Source organism: Rousettus aegyptiacus, unplaced genomic scaffold (assembly GCF_014176215.1).
Source record: "Rousettus aegyptiacus isolate mRouAeg1 unplaced genomic scaffold, mRouAeg1.p scaffold_m13_p_1, whole genome shotgun sequence".
NCBI lineage: Eukaryota > Metazoa > Chordata > Mammalia > Chiroptera > Pteropodidae > Rousettus > Rousettus aegyptiacus.
In genome coordinates, this window is record NW_023416284.1 from 59,929,657 (window position 1) to 59,950,211 (window position 20,555).

The 20,555-nt window shown below is 37.0% G+C and overlaps 1 protein-coding gene across 1 annotated transcript in view; it reads left to right on the top strand.

The window, feature by feature from the left end:
* Window positions 1-20,555, top strand: part of CLCA1 (chloride channel accessory 1) — a 28,751-nt gene that overhangs the window by 2,720 nt on the left and 5,476 nt on the right. Inside the window, exons 2-10 of the mRNA XM_016148524.2 lie at window positions 2,057-2,197; window positions 2,365-2,512; window positions 4,877-4,982; window positions 9,072-9,249; window positions 11,917-12,135; window positions 12,687-12,914; window positions 16,147-16,321; window positions 18,089-18,195; window positions 19,508-19,723. Of these exons, the coding sequence (XP_016004010.2) occupies window positions 2,057-2,197; window positions 2,365-2,512; window positions 4,877-4,982; window positions 9,072-9,249; window positions 11,917-12,135; window positions 12,687-12,914; window positions 16,147-16,321; window positions 18,089-18,195; window positions 19,508-19,723 (1,518 nt within the window). The remainder of the gene's footprint in view (window positions 1-2,056; window positions 2,198-2,364; window positions 2,513-4,876; window positions 4,983-9,071; window positions 9,250-11,916; window positions 12,136-12,686; window positions 12,915-16,146; window positions 16,322-18,088; window positions 18,196-19,507; window positions 19,724-20,555) is intronic.

Here is a 20,555-nt window from a genome sequence, read left to right on the forward strand (position 1 = left end):
TACAAATTAGTAGTTGATGGAGGGTCACGAATATGTAGAGCACGGCATAGGGAGTGCAGTCAGCGTTAATATAATGGCTAGGCGGAGAGCCAGAGGAGAGAAAGAGCAATCAGGGGGATTGTTTCCTAAATTATATAAATGTCTAACCAATGTACCATATACTTGAAAGTAATAATAAATTTTTTTTAAAAACCACGGAAGACACGAGCATTTCATACTGCTTAATATTCTTCCTGAGAGACACTGAAAATTCACATTTCACAAGTCAAATTGTAATAAAATACTTTAACATAGAAAGTTTTATGACACTTTTTGGTGACTTTGACTTTTTTTTTAAATGATGCAATGTTAAATCTCCTAGTGATTGCCAAAAACCTGGCCTTTTTGGAAGACAGAAATGCAAATTATTACAAGAACTTTTTAAAACTAGTAAGACAACCATTATTACTACTGTTTGATAGATGGGAAACTGAGGTTCAGAGAACTATAATAAATTCCCGAAGTTTTTTCCATTAGGAAGTAGCAAAGGGAGATTCACCCTTGTATCAATAACCCAAGTACAGCTTCCCTATATAGTGATGAACTGGTTACACTCCTCAGGCCAACCCCACTAGGCACTGGAGTCTAAGTAGTCTGGTCTGCTCCCAGAAGGACTTCCCTCATACAGTTATCCCTTTTTTCTCTTGCATTATCGTTTTTTTCCCCCCATTAGCATATACATATGCTATAATAGTTCCCATTTAAAAAAACATGCGCACGAAATAGAACTCCCTGGCCCGGAAGTCCTCCTTTAGCTGCTGCTTCACTTCTCTATTCTTCTTTAATTTATACAAAAACTGAGCTGTTGTCTTTATTCACTGCCTCCACTTCCTCACCTCTCCCTTTCAATTTCAATGAGTTGAAATTAACTCATATGGAGTTTTTGGCTCCATTCCACTAAAATGGCTCACCCAGGTTGCCAAATCCTTGGCCAGTTCTTAATCCTCACGCTCCTTGATCGCTCAGCAGAGTCGAACACCTATGATCACTCCTTCCTGAAACACCCTAACCACGTGCCTTTTGATGTCCTCCCTGTGCACCAGCTGCATCTGATGAGTCTCCTTTGCTGCTTTCTTCGCTTCCCACCTATAAATCCTGGTGGCTCTCTGGGCTCAGTCTTTAGCCCTCATCTTTCCTCTGTCTTGTTTTTGTAGTGAGTGATTTTCAGTCTTAGTAGACCCAATGCACTTTCAATAATAAATCTCTTTTAATACCCTCTCTACTATCTTGTCATAATGTATCTCAAGTAATCTGCAGAAGCACTTATAATTTAACACTGCAGCTCTTTCATCATAGAGAAATACAGTTAGGTATAATTTAAAAAGAAATGATATAATTATGCTACTTCTTTATATCTGATACTTAGTACCATACTAAAAATAAATCCTATAATAACATTTAGTTAGCCCCCAAATTATTATAAGAATCAATAGGGGTTGAAGTCATATTCATTTTAATTCGAGTTTCTCTCCAGTACTTAGTGTGAGACAGTGAGACTTATACTCTCTGATTCTTAGTTTCTCCCTGAAATGTTTTTTGATCTTCAAAGGATCAAATGAGATAAAACTAACGACTAATATTTCATAAGCATTCGTGCTAAGTAAACATGGTTTCGACTGTTTCTTAACTTCATTCGATCCTCACAACAATCTTATGAGCTAGCCGCTGTAATATTTGCCATTTTATAAATGGGGTAACCGAGACTCAGGAAAGTTAAAGGCAATTGCCGATGTCCCCCAAGAAGTGATGGAGCCAGGATTAGCGTCAGCCTCTGGGGTGTGCATCGTCAACAATTACACTGTGGCACAGAGCAGGTGGTTAGGGCTCAAAAAAAGGTTAGCTATTATTATTAATAAAAAGGTATTTCCACATGTCCTCTTCTAATCTGAGAAATAATAGGTCTTTATTAATTAGTTTTTTCTAATGTGAAATATAGATGTACATTTGAATGATTGGTAACTTTTTGTCTATATTCAGTCATAATCGTGCTTGCTCTGTATGTTTTCTTGTTTCTCAGGACATGGTGACTCAGGCATCTCCATATCTGTTTGAAGCTACAGAAAAAAGATTCTATTTTAAAAATGTTGCCATTTTGATTCCTGAAACATGGAAGACAAAACCTGAATATGTGAGACCAAAGCTTGAGACCTTCAAAAATGTGAGAATATCAAGTTTTTTTCAAATTCAATTTTCTTCTGTGATTTGTATATTTTTCATCAAAATATTCTAGAACCAAATGAAATTGTTTCAAAATACTCCGGCATGAATAAGGTTGATTCACTTGCTGAAATTTTGTAATGATCTAATTTTTTTCTTAAATTTCAGGCTGATGTTCTAGTTGCTGAACCTAATCCTCCAGGTAATGATGAACCCTATACTGAACAGATGGGAAATTGTGGAGAAAAGGGTGAAAGGATTTATTTCACTCCTGACTTTATAGCAGGAAAAAAGTTGCCTCAATATGGACCACAAGGTATGTATAGAGATTAATTATGCTGTTTCTCATATTTTAATAATTTCATATTGAAAGTATATTGCAATAACATTATCTTACTAAGTGAGCACATGTAAGCCAAATAAACTATTACAGCATGTGCTTTCACTTAAAAAGGGATTCAGAACAGTGCATTTCTCAGCTGGAAACTTAATTCCTTCATGTTCTGCATATATGTGTAAATACAGTATTTTTAATTTTTAGAAATCATTATTATCAGGAAATAACTGTTTGTCAAAGTATTGTTAGGTTTCTATGGATCTGTGGGGGGAAAACCTGAACAAATTGACTTCCTGCCTGCACTTCTCTTAGTAGCAACCAAATGGCAAGACTCAAAGTCCGCTCAGACTTTGATGCACATTCAAACAGTAAATGAGATTGTTAAAATGCAGATGATCCTTAAGTGGGTGTGGGGTGGGACTCAAGGATCTGTGTCTTAACAAGCCCCCAAGTGATGCCCATACTGCTCCACTGAGGCCACACTTTGAGCAGTAGACAGAATGTCCTTGAGGTTCAGCTCTCAAAAACCTATAGCTAAAGAAAAAGTCCAATTTTTCCTTCACAAAATAAACTCTTTGTCATTCCCATATGAGTTATTTAGAGCAATCTTTGGAGAAAATATTAAAATAAATAAGTAATGTAGTATATATAGTATGTACTTTCCAAGTATAATCAAATGTGATTAGTATTAACTAATTAAGTTAACTAACAACTAATATTAGGTTTCTTTACTATCTCAAAAAGATTAGAACAAGATAGATTTTCTTCATTTAAATAGGCAAAGCAGAGGAAACAAACACAAGAACGCTTGGTGCCTCCATGGCCCACCACCAACTACACCAGAGTACTTACAGATCTCATCAGAAAGAGGTGTCGAACATACCTCTTTGTTTTTCTACAGCACTCCATTTCACCTCCATAACAGGAACTGAAAATTCCCAATGTATGGCTCAATGAATGTGTTGGACTGATTTACCTAACTGCCTCATGTCCCTCCTGAACCCACTCCAGCCATTGTAGTCACCACATGTCATTCCTATATAATCTCTCCTTTATGTACTATGACTCCACTCCCGCTCCCTCACAACCTTCCCTTCCTTTTAGGAGCCTGTCAACTATTCCCTAGCACTTACAGAATAAAGTCTAAATTCCTTAGTGTGAGATACTAGAGCTTCCTCAGTATGTACTCTTTTACCTAACCCTCCAAATTCAGTCTACCTAGGAATTTACATTCCAGAAAAACTGAGGTGTACATTAGTCACTAATTCATCCAAATTTAACACTCACGGAGTGCCTATTAAGTTCTAGACACTATATGCCCAGACATGACAATGAGGAAGCCATGGTGCCTGTCCTCATGGAGACAAGTGTAAGAGACTAGCAAGTAAGCAGCAATGATAATATCACATGATAATTCATGCAATATAATGATATTATAAAGGACGGGTACCTGGCCTAGTCTGGGCAGGGCTTCTAGGTGGATCTAAGCTGGATTTTGATAGAAGAGTAGCATTTATCCAGGCAGATATAAATAGAGAGTATTCGAAGCAGAAAAAAAATAGATATGAAAAGGACCAGAGATGAGAAAGAATATGGTGTGACTCTAGAAAGTAAAAGGAGTTCAAGAATTCATTGTGATTATAGAGTTTTGGAAGTAGGTGAAGAACAGCAAGAAATATGGCTGCAGAGAGAAGCAGAGCATGAATCATCAGGGACCTTATATGCCATGTTAAGGAGCCAGACTTAACCCTGAAACACCATAGTGGAGCCATTGAAGACTAGAAACAAGGCAGGCAGTTGGGTGGCTATTGCAATTCAGGAGTAAGTGGTAATAAGACTGGAAAGATGAGAATAGATCAGAGCCAAAAAGCAGAGGTAGAGTCAGCAGTCCTTGAAGTTTAACCAGAAATGAGTCATGAGGGAGAAGGTCCTATGGGGGTGCTGCCCTGGCTGCCCTATCGATGCCTCCAACTCCCATAGTAGTGTGTGCTGACCTCTGTCATTACACTAGCACCACTAAGGATTTTAGTTATCTGATGGTGTGTGTCGTCCATTAGACCATGAGCTAGCTATGTGAGGACAGGGCGATTGTTTCATCTTTGTATGAATAACTTCCTGGCATTTACTAGGTACCTCATTAGCATTAGGTGAGCCAAAATAAGTAGTCATATTTTTCAGAAATGTACATTTGTCATATTAGATTTTCCTTTCTAAGGAAATCAAAACTCTAAAGAGTTAACATAAAAAGCATAATAAAAGTTCAGAAGAATTACTTTCTCTCAGTGTGCCGAGGTAATTTTACTATTCTTATTGTAATCAGGTGTTTAAACTATTTTCTTGCAGGAAGGGTGTTTGTCCATGAATGGGCTCATCTACGATGGGGAGTCTTCAATGAGTACAATAATGACCAGAAATTCTACTTATCTAATGGGAAAAACAAAGCAGTAAGGTATGGATGTTTCGACAACTTTTCCCAAACTATTTTAAAACACAACCAACTTTTTCTTGATCACTTTAAAAATGTCAGTCTTCTGTCTTATTCTCTCTCATTCATTGTGCCTCCTGTTTCAGATTTCCACAAAACTACCACTTTTGTTCAGTTCGCAAGTATTTCAAATAGCTGAATTCTCTACTCTGCAGCTACAAATCGTTTGCCTCTTTGTGTGTACGACTATAAAAAAAACTCACAGGTGCTATGTTCAGTGACTCCATCTTTCTATATCAGAATCAGTGACATAAACAAAGCTAATGGTGGCTCTTCAGTGCCTTGAGGGCAGATTGATATCTGTGTGGACTTTGTCAGAATGCATGGCCTGGGAGGGATTGTGGAACTTACCTAAAAAACAATCCAAATATTAAAACAAAAAACTTCTCCCAATTTGAATTAAACCCTGTGTGGCATCAGGAGAAAGCGAACTGAACACTTGGAAAGTACTCTTGGCTGCCATTATTTTATGGGGGAATTCTTGCAACCAACAGTTTCAGTGAACATAAACTGCTTAAGTACAAACATAAAAGATAGGAAACTTTCCAATTTATTTTTAAAAGCTAGCACAACTCAGATTCTAAAACCTGACAGATGGCATGAAAAAAAAAATCTGTAGATACAGCTTTCTGTACAGATTTTAAATAAGAGAACGGTAAATGACATCTGGCAGAATTAAAGGATTAACAAGCACAATGGTGCCAGGTAGGATGTCTTCCATAAATCTGAAAATTCTGTGATATAAGGTAAATAATTAATATAGTATATTGAGTAAAGAAGAAAAATAAATGACTATTCCAATAGATTCTCAAAAAGGATTTGATTACCTTGCACATTTATGCCTCAGTTAAAAAAACACCTCCTTTTAAAGACTAGAAGTTGGGACACCACCCCTCTCCACTTTTGCTTCCACTTCTGCTTGCCTGATGGCTCTTTAAGGAGATGTGTGGTTACCATCTTCACTTGGTACTGGTTTTTAAGGGGAGTCGCACTGGGCTCAGAGCTCAGCCTTGGCTTCCCACTTTCTCAAAGGAACATTACTGCTCTCCACTGCTCTCTTTCTTCACTACATTCAAACTCTGTCAATTTGGTTCACTTCCATTATATTTTTCCTCATTGTTATATCATTTCAGGCATAGACACTATGTACCTTCTAGAGCCATGCATACTGTACAAGATCCCTTTGGCTTGTTCTCTATGCATTACGAAGTCCACACCAAGGTCACTTCCCTGATGTGATCATATGTTAAACATACCTCTCAAATCTCAGCCAATGGATGCCACTCTGAACCTGACATTTACCTTTCCCACTCCTCTTTTCTAAGCTACCATATAGTTAGAGACTGTATATTCCCTCAAGAAAAAAGCTGATTAATACATATCCCTTTCTAGAGATATTCTAGAAATATCTATGTATACATCATGTTCTTCTACAGATAATATTAGCAAAGTTGGCATAATTACTATGTCTCTTAAAGAGAAATTTTATTGTAACATATTAATAGTATTTATTGCTTCTTCCAATTTTTAAAATTATTTTAAGGCCTAGAAGCAATCACAAAAATGACAGTAGTTCACCCAATAGAAGGTTACTTCCTTAATATGATACAGAACATTACTTGAAAGCCAACAGCCTATCTCATATTTAATAGAGAAATACTAGAGACATTAGCAGGAATAACACAAAGATGGCTGTAATTAGCACAGTTATTTAACATTGTTTAGAAAGTTGTAGTCAATGCAATTACATAGGAAAGTGGGGATGTAAAACCAAAAAAAAAAAAAAAAGCAGCTACTAGAAAGGAAAAGAGAAAATTGCTTTTATGCAGATGATACGTGGTCCACTTAGAAAACCCGAGGAAATAAATAGAAAAGGGAGGTCAATAAGGTGACTAGATACAAAATGAATATTCAAATTTCTTTCCTCTATATTACCAATAACTAGTTCAAAAATATAATTGAAAGATACTCCATTCAAGATAGTAATTAAAGGTATAATGAATTATGAAATATGAAAGTCATATTTTAAGAAAATTATAAAATCCTTCTAAAGGATTTAAAAGAAAATCAAAATAAATTGTGAGATTTTCAATTCGTGAAAGATGTAAATGCAACCCAAATTAATTTATAAGTTTTATGAAACTAGTCAAAAGTACATTCATTTATATCTCATATTTAAAATTCCAAAATTCATTCAGTAGATAGTAGCTAAGAACATTTTTGAAAAAGAATAGTAATAAAGGGGATTTTTACTTATTCCACTTTAAATATATAATAAAACTATTTAAAACTATGTGAACTGACAGATCTATCTATCTATCTATATATGTGTGTATATATATATATATATATATATATATATATATAATGGTTTACTATTTAATACAGCTAGGATTACAGATCTATGAGGAAAAGAAGGATCTCAAGATATTAGGACAATTTTCAGCTGTGAGAGGGAAAACATTAACAGTTTCTCTTCCAAATGGATAGACTCATTAAATATAAAAATCAAAACCATAATGACAACTAAAAGACTATTAATAGATATCACACTTCTATATAATGAAGGTCTTTCTATCCAGTCAAGAATTGGAAATTGATGTAACCAAAGAATAATACATTTGGCTACATATTAATTAAAAATTTTGTTGCACACAAATCAAACATAAACTAAATAAAAAGGTAAAAAAAAAACCAAAAATATTTGCAAAAATTTTTAAAAAGAGCTTTTTTAAAGCTTACCATTATTAAACATGAAGAACTTTTGAAAGCCAGTAGAAAAACAACAATAATATAATAAAGAAATAGACATGGGAGAAGAATAAATAATTCAGAAAAGAAGAAATAAAAATGTATGATACACATGTAAAAATGTTTAGACACTGGTAATCAAAAACATGCAAATTGACACAGATGAGAATCATTTATTACCTACTAAATTACTGTCGGTGGGATGAAAGCTCCCACAGAGGGTTGTTAGAAGAATAAATTGGTCCAATTTTTCTGAAAAGCAATTTGGTAACACATATATCAAATCTCTAAAATATTTTGTATTTCATGATCCAATAATTTCAGGTTTAAAAACTCATTTTAAGGGGAATGATAGAATAAGCTCTGTTAACAGTCTTTAAAATATTCAGACTTTTAGATGTGATCATTTAGTCCAGAAAACAATCATATAGGAAAACTGGAAACGGAGTCAAAATTTCATGTGAAATTTTATTTATTCATTGACGTTTTATTTTTATTACTGACAAGTGGTGAAGAAATCAAATTAAATAAATTTAGTAAATTTATATTATAGTGTCAAACACGAAATTATTAAAATCACATTCTGAAGGAATCATATGAATTATAATAATATATTAAAATTTTAATTATACTAACATACTAAGTTGTTTAAAAGCATGAAGCAAAGCTGTATGTGTCATACTATGCTGATACATAGAGAAGCAAATGCTTCAGCATGTTAACAGTAGTTTATTGCTAATCGTGGAACATAGTTTTTTCTTTTCTTTATATTTCCTAAATTTTCTAGTGTTAATATATTATCTATATACTAAAAAATAAGATGTGGGGGAAAATCGTTCCATTTATGTTAGCAACAAATCTCATATATATATAATATAAAGAAAAATCTGAAATACCTATAAACATATAAAACTGTATGACAAACTAATTAGAAAAAAAAAAAAAAAAGAAATGTCAGCTAGCCTTTTAAGGAAAACAAAAGAGGACTCCTGATTTCCAAGGATGAGGGGACTAGACTAGGATGTGTCTCAGGACTTTGATTCTTATTAATTCTAACAGTAGCCATAAGACAGACATAGCTTTTCTGCTGCATAGAAACAAATTCCGATACCATTTTTGGAACCTCTCAAATATTTTCTTTCATACAGAAATGACTCTGATGAAAACTTAATAATTTTGCTATTTAAGGGGATGTACTTGTTTCTTGAATTGTGAGAGGAAATCAAAGAAGGCCATCCGAGGAAACTGACCGAGTCTTGAAATGAATATATCATCTAAAATCTAACCTTAATATATTTTCAGATGTTCAGCAGCTATTACTGGTAAAAATGCAGTAAATAAGTGTCAGGGCGGCAGCTGTGTTACCACACCATGCAGACCTAACAGAGGAACAGGGCGGTATGAAAAAGAATGTGAGTTCATACCTGATAAAGAACAGACGGAGAAGGCTTCTATAATGTTTTCACAAAGTATTAATTCTGTAAGTACCCTCTTTTATTTTTCTTGACACTTAAGAATTTAATGAGATTTTTTTTTATCCCCAGATGCTGCAAGAGAGGATCAAATTTTAGGAACTCATCAGCGAGCAGCTGATTCTCTGTGGCACAAGCTAGGAGAACAAAATCAGGGATAAAGTCCTATCTTTCCCTTCCCCCATCTTTAAGTCCGGTCTTGCTTCTCCACCATCTACCTCCAACTAGCTTACAATTTAAGTGCTTAGAATTACTTCAAATATTTTTAAAGGCAGACAAGCACAAAAATTTTGGGTTAAATGAGAAATTTATCCAGGAGGATCAGGCACTTCTTTGAATTAGTCAATAAGGACATGATTAATAATCTTTAATTTAACTTTCAGAGATCTCTTTTTAGACTGTATATTTGCTTTTGGTCATTAGGTGAAATTTTCTATCATTTTAAGGGTGCTGGTTCCCTTATGGAGTTTGTACACAGTTTTAATAGCTTTAAATAGTTTTAAAATATTTCTTAATGTTTTTTAAATGACCAACTGGCCATAAGATACCTTTGACAAGTTATCCTTATTAATGATATATATATATACACATATATATATAGATAGATTGATTGATATTTTATATATATATATATAAACACATCAGTAAATTTGCATAAAGATTAAATGCATCAGTTAACTGACGTTAATGTGGAGTCCCTCTTATCTTCCAGTCTACATAAATTATGTTTTCCTTTTTGAGTAGAGGGTGAAGTAACCTGCAAGAGTCTATCAATAATAATGTGGCACAAGTTTTAAAAATGTCGCGTGCCCTGGTTCCAGACCCATCCTTCAGTCTGGCTTTGTAGTCCATTTCCAGACTTATTCAGAAACTCTCAAGAGGGGGCCCAGAATATATGTTTTAAGTTAATTACATAATTAAATTTTATGCACAGCAAATTTTGTAAAATTCTGCCTCGGGTTTACACAAATTTTTTTCAGATTCTCTTGCTAAAAAGTAGTCATAATGATAATATGGAGACACTGTCAAAATGTTCTGAAAAATGCAAAGAGAAAAATAAATGTTTTATAGCTAATTATTTTCTAAATTACTAGAATTCCAAATATTTAAGATTTTTAATTGAATGATAATACTCGAAAGTCACTGAGAGGAGAGACTAGGTTATACCTTCTTCGTATACTATGCCTCTTTTTAAAACCCCCAATGCTAGCGATATAAATGCTTAAGAAAGGGGAAGAAATGATCACTTATTGGCTGTGTTAGTTTTGATCCTACTGCACATATTCTTATGTAATTCTTGAATTTTGTAGACTTTGAAAAAAAACTGATATGCAGATTGATTAAGGTTACTCAAAAATAACATATTGAGCTTTTATTATGTGTCAGACACTAGACTAAGTTGTGAAGAAGTAAAATTTACTGGGACAAGTTTCTGGCATAGGTGGATTGACAGCTTAGTGAGTGTACTACAATGTTAAAGGGGTCTTACTGAAATTTTTATAGGGTACTGTGAGGCCATAGGATTGAGTGAAAGCTCTTTGAGGGAAGGGTAGAAAATGAGAAAATATTTTGAAAATGACCCTTTGGCTGAAAAATGAAGGTAAAGTTCACAATGCAGAAGACAGAGGAAGAGGAACTCCTTGAGAGAATGAGAATCGTGAGCAAAGTCATAGAGAAATAAAACAATCAAGCAAGACTACGGTGGGGAAAATCAGAGACTTGGACTACACAGCCAGAGTGAGGATGGAGAGTGAAGCAAAAATCCGAGTCATGTAGATTGCTGTTTGCCGTGTGAAGTAGTACAGATTGCAGGATGTAAGTGATGAAGAACGACCAAAGGGTCTTAAATACAGGTGTAAGAAGGAAGATGCCTCTTGCAGTTGTGGAATGGACCAGCGGAAGGGGAAGCAAGATGAAAAAATCAGGTAGAAAACTGCAATAGCCTGAGGTAGGGACCATGAGGGCTTGAGTGATGAAGATTCCACTAGAGAAAGAGAAAAAAGATGATGAACTGGAGAGACAGCAAAATGTATTGATCTTGGTTATTTTATAGAGGGAAGAAGGTAGGGAAACTCCCAGTTTCCTGATTTAGGTGACTGTGTGGATAGTGTGACATCAATTTCGGAAATACATGAAGAGGAGGAGCAGAGTTGGAGGAAAGGTCATGAGTTCAATTCTGAACATGTGAAGTTTGAGGAGCCTGTGGGACACCCGAGTGGATTTTAGAGAGAGCTGGAATGTTGGGTGTGGAAAGTTGGAATGTAAGATGTTGGTAAGTGAATGGGAAGTAAGGAAGTGAGTGAGAAGTAAAAGATGGGATGGAGAGATGAGGTGGTACCCAGAGAGAAATGTTGAGATGTGGGTGTCTTGAAGATAGTGGTGATGGCTCAAAATTGCAAATTTGAGAAGTAGGAGGGAAGCCAAAAGCAGGTAAATGGTTACTGAGAAGCTCTAAGGGTCCAACAAAGTTGAAAACATGATTTAAGATAGAAATTCTGAATTACGACTATGATTTTCTGTAGCAGTGTTTGATTATGGGATTGAGCCAAGATTATGGATTAGTAAAGCAGGCTGGGGAAGAGAGCAAGCGATTAAAATATTGTAAGTTAATCAAACCATTAAAGATTTTTAACATTAGTTCACTGTTATCTATATCATTTTATTGACAATTTCAGGTGGTCAGCTTCTGTACAGAAAAAAACCACAATAAAGAAGCCCCAAACATGCAAAACCAAAAATGCAATCTCCGAAGCACATGGGAAGTGATTCGCGATTCTGAGGACTTCAAGACGACCACTCCTATGACGACACAGCCACCTAAACCCACCTTCTCATTGCTGCAGATCGGACAAAGAATTGTGTGCTTAGTCCTTGATAAGTCTGGAAGTATGACGGTATGTGCAACGAGTCTTGGTCTTCTGGGTTCTGGTCTCACATTTGTGTACAATATAATCTGGGCCACAGTTTGGGACTCCTGGGAGTAAACACAACACAGAGAATCAGACAGTGCAACACTAACAATGCCATCAAATATGCCTACTGCTGCTTTATTCAACAAACATTCAGCATAAAGTGTCTCATTTTGCAAATTAATTTAGCTTTCAATTTATGAACAAAGATCGAATAAATTACATAGTCTTAACATTTGTTTTCACTGACAATATATAGGTCTATAAAACTATTATTAAATCATTAAACTAATGATTGAACTAAAGCCTAATCTGGCTTTATCTTTTAAGGCTATTTTTACAAAAGCCCTAAAATTTTCCCCCAAAATGCTACTAATTAGAAAGAGGAATATTTCCTCCGTAGAAACATATGCCTTGAGTAAGCTTTGTTAGCATTTTCTCCACATTGAGGCAACCACTTCTGAATTCCCTTTAGTTTATTCTGTTATTGTCTGCCACCTAAACCCATCCTGACTGCTTTTCTTCTGCTTCTCCAGATTGATGACCGCCTAAAACGACTGAACCAAGCAGGCAGACTTTTCCTGCTGCAGACAGTTGAGCAAGGGTCCTGGGTTGGGATGGTGACATTTGACAGTGCTGCCTATGTAAGAAGTGAACTCATACAGATAAAAAGTGGCGCCGAAAGGAACACACTCACCACAAAGTTACCCACAGCGGCCTCAGGAGGAACATCCATCTGCAGTGGGCTCCGATCAGCATTTACCGTGAGACAAGTTCCCTTGTTGTAGTTTGCCAATGTTTACGGTTTAATGTTTCCTAAGAAATTCCCCTTTCCAGTGTTTCCAAACATGCCTAATGTCTAGTTGAACTAGACAACCAAAGGCAGAGCAATGGTTCAAATGATGCAAAGACACGGGCTCCCAAAGCTATATTGTTTACTAATCCATTCGTGCTTTTTCTGCTTCTGCGCATTCATGTTTTTCTGTGTTCAAAGTATTCATGGTGCGTCTTCTATAGGCCAGGCACTGTGTGAGGCATTATGAATACCATGAGGGTCCAAAAGACACCACACCTCCTTCCACAGAGCTTATAATCTCATTTGGGAGATACATTAACCACATACATTAACCACATAGAACACGGATAAGTGTATAAACTGTAAGTAGTGCAATGAAGGAAAGTACATGGGGATATAAGAGAGTATATTCTATGAGAGAAAAGAATGAGCTCTGAAGTTATGGTTAAACTTCTGGGTGCATAGAGGCCCTCCTTTCGGTTCTTTATTAAAGGAGGAGGCCTTAGAAACTGTAACTATAATTGTATTGAGGATATATCCAAATATCTCACCTGACCATCCAATCATATCATCCCTCTAATTAGATATCAATATCTTGCCATTTTCAACAAAGTCAAGTAAAAATTTCTCTATCTAATATTTAAATCTTTCATAGTATAGCCTCTACCTACCTTTCCAGGCTTAAGTACCAGGGACTCTCTTCTAGGTATCCTACGTTAAAACAAATTAGATCACCTCTCCTTCAGAACTTCCACACCTTTGCCAGGCCACCTCCCCATTAGAGTACTTTCTCCTCCCTCCTGTGTACCTCAAACCACACTCATTTTTTAAAGATCCGCACAGACATCACTTACTTCTTGACATCTTTCTTGATCCTTTCAACCGCATAGAATCTCTCTCTGAATCCTATAATCTTTGTAAAAACAGAATCTCTGACGATTTCTAGGCTCTTCTCTCTTATTTTCTAATCACGTGCTTTACTAAAGCAAATCTTCTTTAGGAATAGGACTTATCTTCTTACCAGGCTGCTAGCACAATATCTTTTATACAGAACATTCTAAATAAATAAAATTGAATTTAGTTGTTCGATTGTACCTAATGCTTATTTGCTCTAAATACAGAATACAATATTCTATATTTATTTAGAGGCCATTTAGCCCCATGAAACAAAGGATAAGAGGCTGAAAGAAGCTGTCTCAGAATCTCTGCAATATCTTGGGCTGGTCTGTCCTCTGCCTGCTGTGGGCACAACATATCTATGGGGCTGTTCCAAATTTCCAAGCACCAGCAGGAATATTTAGTTTCTAGCTAGAACTGTTGCACGTGAACAACAGACTCAGTCATTCCTTTGAATGCAGTCTGTCTCTTTGGTCCTTTTATTCCATCTTGAAAACCAGTTTCCTAAATGTGGTTTCTATTGTGTAGACAGTCAGCTGCAAAACCTTTCACCAGGTGCCTACGTGTATCTGGGGTCTCTTGTCTCTGCTCCTTATTCAAATTTTGAGTTAAAAAGCAAATGAGGGTGGGAAACTGACAGTGAAATCACTGACATGTCATACTACACTTCCGTTATGCAAAACCCTAGGGAAGATGACTAATGCCAGATGGCATGGTGGTGAAGAGAGAACATCTGGTTTTGTATTTTCCATTCAGATGGGTGAGAAAGTGTGAGAGATACAACTGAAATTTAGGTTTTCCTCCTGCACAATAGAGTTTGGGTTTGGGGTGGGAGAAACTTGTGGGTGACTTTGGCGTGATGAGGTAAAGGTCCTTGGATCCTACACTGTCCTCAAGATTCCCACTGGTCTCTGCTATAGGACCCTGATCAGGTCTGTCTGAGCTCCTGGCGGTGGTGTCTTCTGAGATGTGGCCACTGAAACTTTGTTTGTTCTCTTGGCTTGTTCAGGGCCTACTGATCCTCCCTGGCTAACTCGGCCTCACTCTGGCTCTCACAGTTGGAGCAGCGCCCTGAGCACGCCCATATTCTCCATCCAGTCCCCAAGGAAGGCTGTATACCCGTCAGCCTTTATAGCAAGATGATCTCTTCTCTTGCCTGCTGATTCTCAAGTCAGCTGTCTTCTGTCTCCCTAATGGAATATGTGGGAACTTCTGCGTGTTTTCCATGAAACATAGCAGTGATGGGGAGTAAGAAAAGGGAATCCAACTTAAGCCTTAACTCTGGCTTCTTAGGGCCTTGGCTTGGTCAGATCAAGGACACAGCCACAGCTGGCAGGTTCCTGGGCTCTGGGCTCCTTCACGGTTCTTACCTCTTCCCTTGTGTAGCAGCCCGCTCTCAGGTTCAGAGTGGAGCAGAAATCTCTGCTCTCAGCTTTCATTTTAACCTACTTAAGATACCTTCCCTTTCTGAGAGTCTGGTCCAGAAAGGGGTGGTTATTGATCACTTATTTCCTCTACTTCTGGCTCTTTTTCTTCACTCTTTTTAGGGGAAGAGTAGACTCTTGCCCTAAAGTGGATAATACTATTATTTTATCTAATTTTCCTTGCATCACAGTCTCATCTGACATTGGCAGAAGAGTGTCCTCTCTACACCATGTGAAAAACTATAGTCTATGTCTAGCAGGAATAGTTGAGACATAGGTGTCATAGGACAAATAAGAACTGAGATTGATAAGAACAAAATGTGTTTGCTTTAATCGGGAAGGATATTAAAATTTTTAAGAACTTATGTGAGCTAAGCACTGACCAATCAGAACTAATGCCAGTAGATATGGTCAGGCTGCTGAATATCATATAAGCTAAAATCCGTCCTGGGTTTAACATTCCCCAAATATTATTCCCATTCAATAATGGGAGTTTCTGAAGGCATCTGGGAACCTCTGAAAGCCTGTTAAGGAGAGATCATGGGAAGGAAACTAGAAAAACCTTCTTTGCTGCTTTCCCAGTGCTGCCCATCCCTGGAACTGCCCTGCATCCCACTTTATAAAGCCCTCTCCACAGCAGGGTAGCCAAGAGAAAAGACCACATTGCCTTCTGTGAATGTTGCTGGTGTAAAATTACATCATTTCAAAACAAAGAGATTTTTGACCATTCCCAGACACTTTTGTTTATTTCCTTTGGAATTTCCTTTCTTGCTCTCTATAAATGCAGTTTTCACAAACACCTTGACACCCTGCTCTCCCCTCCCCCCACCGCCCCACCTCCCCGAGTCGGTTAACTCATGCTCTGAATTATGCCTTTAGGTGATTAAGAAGAAATACCCAACAGATGGATCTGAAATCGTGCTACTGACTGATGGGGAAGACAACACTATAAGTGCGTGCTTTAATGAGGTGAAACAGAGTGGGGCCATCATCCACACAGTTGCCCTGGGGCCCTCTGCTGCACAAGAACTAGAGGAGCTCTCTAAAATGACAGGTGAGGGACACTCAACTAAGTTCCGCTGGACTGTGCACTCCAGTGAACTGGGGAGTAGGAGAAGGGTAGGTTAGAGAGAGAGAAGGGTAAATCTCATTGCCCACCTGGCTGCCCTTACCCCTAAATAACCATTATAACCTACTTCACCCATTTATTTTAAAGCCTCGGTTCTAGGACTAGGGCAGTCTGGAGAAGATGGGACCTGAGGACTTGGGACTCTCTTCCTGGGAACTTTATAAAGACTTGAAGGAATCTAATAGATTAGCCAGGAACTATTCACTTCCAGAGTAGCTGGTCAAGAGACCCAGGAGAGACAGATGATAAGCCACTAACTACATAATACCTTGTTACAAGTGTTCAATTAGCAATAGAAAGTACAATGAGGCACAAAGAAGGAGACTTTAGTTCTATCTGGGGAAAAAGAAGCATCTAGAAAGTTGACATTTGAGTTGGGACTTTTAAGGAGTAGCAGAAGGAGGTCACAGGGCCTGCTGAACCATGCGTAAGGTCACTCTGAAAATGTAGAATATAATGCACTTTCTCTGTAGAACATTAATATATCCTGCTTCTAACTCATACACTGTTGTTAAAATAGATCATAAGACATAAAAATAGGACATATGGTTGAAAGAGATCCCGTATGTCCCTGGCTTCTTTAGCAGAATAGGTGGGCACAATTTATTTTATGTATATTTTTCACTTAGGGCCAGTATTATGGATATCAATTATTATGCTGAGTTTTCTTTTGAGGCAGCTAACATGACATGACTCTTTGTTCCTGATACCAGCTGTCCTAGGCTTGGTTTCCTAGAAACAGAGCTTGAGACAGGGACTTGGGTGCATGTGATTTATAAAGCGAGAACTCTCAGGAGAAAGGGAAGGAGGGGAGAAGGATAGGGCAGAAGAAGGAACTAGGCACAGATGCTGATTAGACTTCGAGTCTAGCTGAAGCCTGACCCCACAGGGGGCTCTGGATGTGGAACTGCATCACAAATTTGGCCCAATCTTGAGGCAAGAGAGAAGGCAAGGGGGAAGGATGGCTGTGGACTGTCAGGGAAGGGCAGAGGTGAGGAGTCATGTTATATCTCTAGTTTGGATGGCTCCTTTTGGTAAGGCAATTCTCTGGAAAAAGAGGTAGCTAAATGCCATTAGCAACTAACAGCAGCTGAGGAGAGACACACTCACATAAGGGGATCTAGGTACAGTAACAGGAGCATCACCCAAATAATTTTCTTTGACTTTCAATGGCATTAAATAGTTTAAAAGTGCTTTCACATCAACTATCTCAGTTACATCTGTTCTAAATAGCCCAGGACTCCAAGGCCTGGTATATAATCTCATTTTTACTACATATTATGCTTTTCTGTAACTATTTCTTGTCAGCTGTTATATCTTGCTGTTGCACATGTATATCTTTTCTGATTTAGGAGAAAATTCAAAAATCGAGCTTGTTAAAATTATGTCTAAAATAAAAATAAATCAATAGGGTTAAAGTAAAGCTTAATGAATTTCCTCATGTAAAAGTACATGATCTTTAAAACATGAAGCTTATAAGACTGAGATGTTGCTGAAGCTATTATTTAGTAGGATTAAAAAACTAGTATCAACTTCTGAGTTAATTAAACACCTATTTGATATTGATCTATTAATACTATAATAACACAATAAAATATTTATTTTGTGTATTCTACTACCTTAATAATAGCTAAAATGTTACAAATACTTGCTTTCTAGAAAATAACTTCTGATAATGTACTTGCATCTTAGGAGGTTTACAGACATATGCTTCAGATGAGGCTCAGAACAACGGCCTTATGGATGCTTTTGGGGCCCTTTCGTCAGGCAATGGAGCTGTCTTCCAGCGCTCCATCCAGGTCAGAGTTCTTCCTCTTTGGTTTTTCATGTTATAAATAATTGTAGCCAAGATGGAGAGTTTAATGGTTAAAAGTTTTTTAAATTCTACATTCTCCTGGTACTGAGTTAAAATTAAAATAGAAGTTTCAGCCTGATATTAGACATTATTCCTGAAAAGCAACACTACTCGTTGAAACAAGGCAATAAATGTTTATTTGTTTGGAAACAATACTAAGTGACTTCCTCATAAAAACCAGAAACATAAAATATAATAGGTCCGAGAATTCTTTTTTTAACATCTGTTGACAAGCACCCATAGCAATATAATTGGCTCAGAATTTTCATCAAAGTAGATCAGCTCAATACAAATGTTCTGGAACAAGTGTTCAGGGATTACTTGCTCTGTTTTTCCATTATCTCAAATCTCTGATATTGGCCAAGGTTTTCATATAATGAATGGAAAATTCTTTGTACTGTGAAAAGCCTATGGTGTCAGTCCAGACACATGGATCTTGTTCCTGGGTTTACCATTAACTCTGTCATGAGCAAAGAACTTCACCCCTCTGGGTCTCAGTTTCTCAGTCAGATATGAAATAGCAAATTTCCATAGGCCCTTCTGATGCTAAAGCTTCAAGAAAATCAAATTTTCTTTACAAAGTTTTGGTACTATTAAAAAGAGAGAGAGAGAGGTGTATTTTAAAATGCTTTTCTCTAATAGTTGCAAAAATTACATGGATTTTTAAACTAGACAGAGTAACAATCAGCATTCGTACCTGTGTGAATTGTAACTTTTATTGTGAAAGTTTGGGTAAAAGTAAAGAAATATATGATGTCAACATCAAATAATGATAGATTTCGAAGTAACAGGCTTTCTGGTCTATCGATATAGCTTTTATTCAGCCAAAGAAGAAAGCAATTATATTCACTTGGGCTATCCTAGCTCAGATTTAGAAAATTAAACTCAAGAGCCCAGTTTGGAAATGGGAGAAATGTATCTTAGAAAAGTAATTAAATTGATAAAAGGACAAGTTCACAGGCAATTTCTGTCCATTGTTTTTGTATTTAAGAAACCTAACAGCAAGAGAGAGACAGAAATGAGTGTGATTCATTTACCTATCTGCCATAAGAATCAGATATAAGAGCCCTTTACTTTCTCCATATGCACACTCACAATCTACCTATAGAATGAACTAGGAAGTCTGGCTCTATGACCAGGCCACCCTGTCTTCTAATAGATATCAGTTTGAGGACAGTAGGAATCAATATTGTGGAAGCTAAAATCGAAAAGGTAATTTAGAATTAGATCATAATACATCCTAAATACCTTAACAGCTTGTGAGTAGAGGATTAACCCTCCAGAAAAATGAGTGGATGAACGGCACAGTGATTGTGGACAGCACTGTGGGAAACGACACTTTGTTTCTCATCACATGGACAGCACAGCCTCCCCAAATCCTTCTCCTGGACCCCAGTGGAAAGAGACAAGATAGCTTTACAGTGGACGCACAGACCAAAATGGCCTACCTCCAAATCCCAGGCACTGCCAAGGTATGGAGTTAGTTTTCTTCCTTCTCACAATTTGACAAGATAAAACAAAATTTTTATAGAGTAATCGTAACTTTTTAAATGCTAAGGAGAGTCGATTGAAAGAAAGAGAGAATAAGGAAAAATCTCCATCCAATGGAAATCACTAATATCACAGCAAATTAAGAGAAAGGAAATTGGTGATATTTTCTCCAGGTACTAAAAGTAGAACCTTCAAATTACATAGCAGTCAAGATGCAACATGATCCTTGAAGCTTCAGGATAATAAAAACTATTTCTTCTACTTCAGGAACCGATTAATTTGACCTTGCTCTTGAGAAACCAAGATAATGATTAGGACAGAGCTTTCAGACTTCATTTTCACTAACTAGGATTTTCTTAACAATAAAAACCATGTAGTTAGTTCAAATGTACTGAAGTTTCCTTTGGCTAAAAGTGTCATTAAACAGGTTGGCGCCATAGTGCAGTGGTTAGCACACATGCTTTACACACAGAAGGTCCTGGGTTCGTGCCCTAGGTGGAGCCATGGACCATACCCTGGGTGCACCAGGACCCAAGTGTTCCAGGGGGCCTGGAGCCCGGGTACACCCTGCGATCATGTGGGAGAAGACACCCCGCCTTCAGAGATCCAGTTCTTAAGGGAAATGGCAACATCCATGGGTCAGGGGTGGAAGTTGGGAGGGGAGAACTAAAGACAGGGGTGAGGAGGAAGTATCAATAGTCATCTTAGATATGCTTGTAACATGTTTATATCATCTGGATCCTCCTATAGGAGGCACTGAAGGCAGGTATATGTTACCTAGTTACTAACTAAAAATGTCTCCATTTGTTTTGG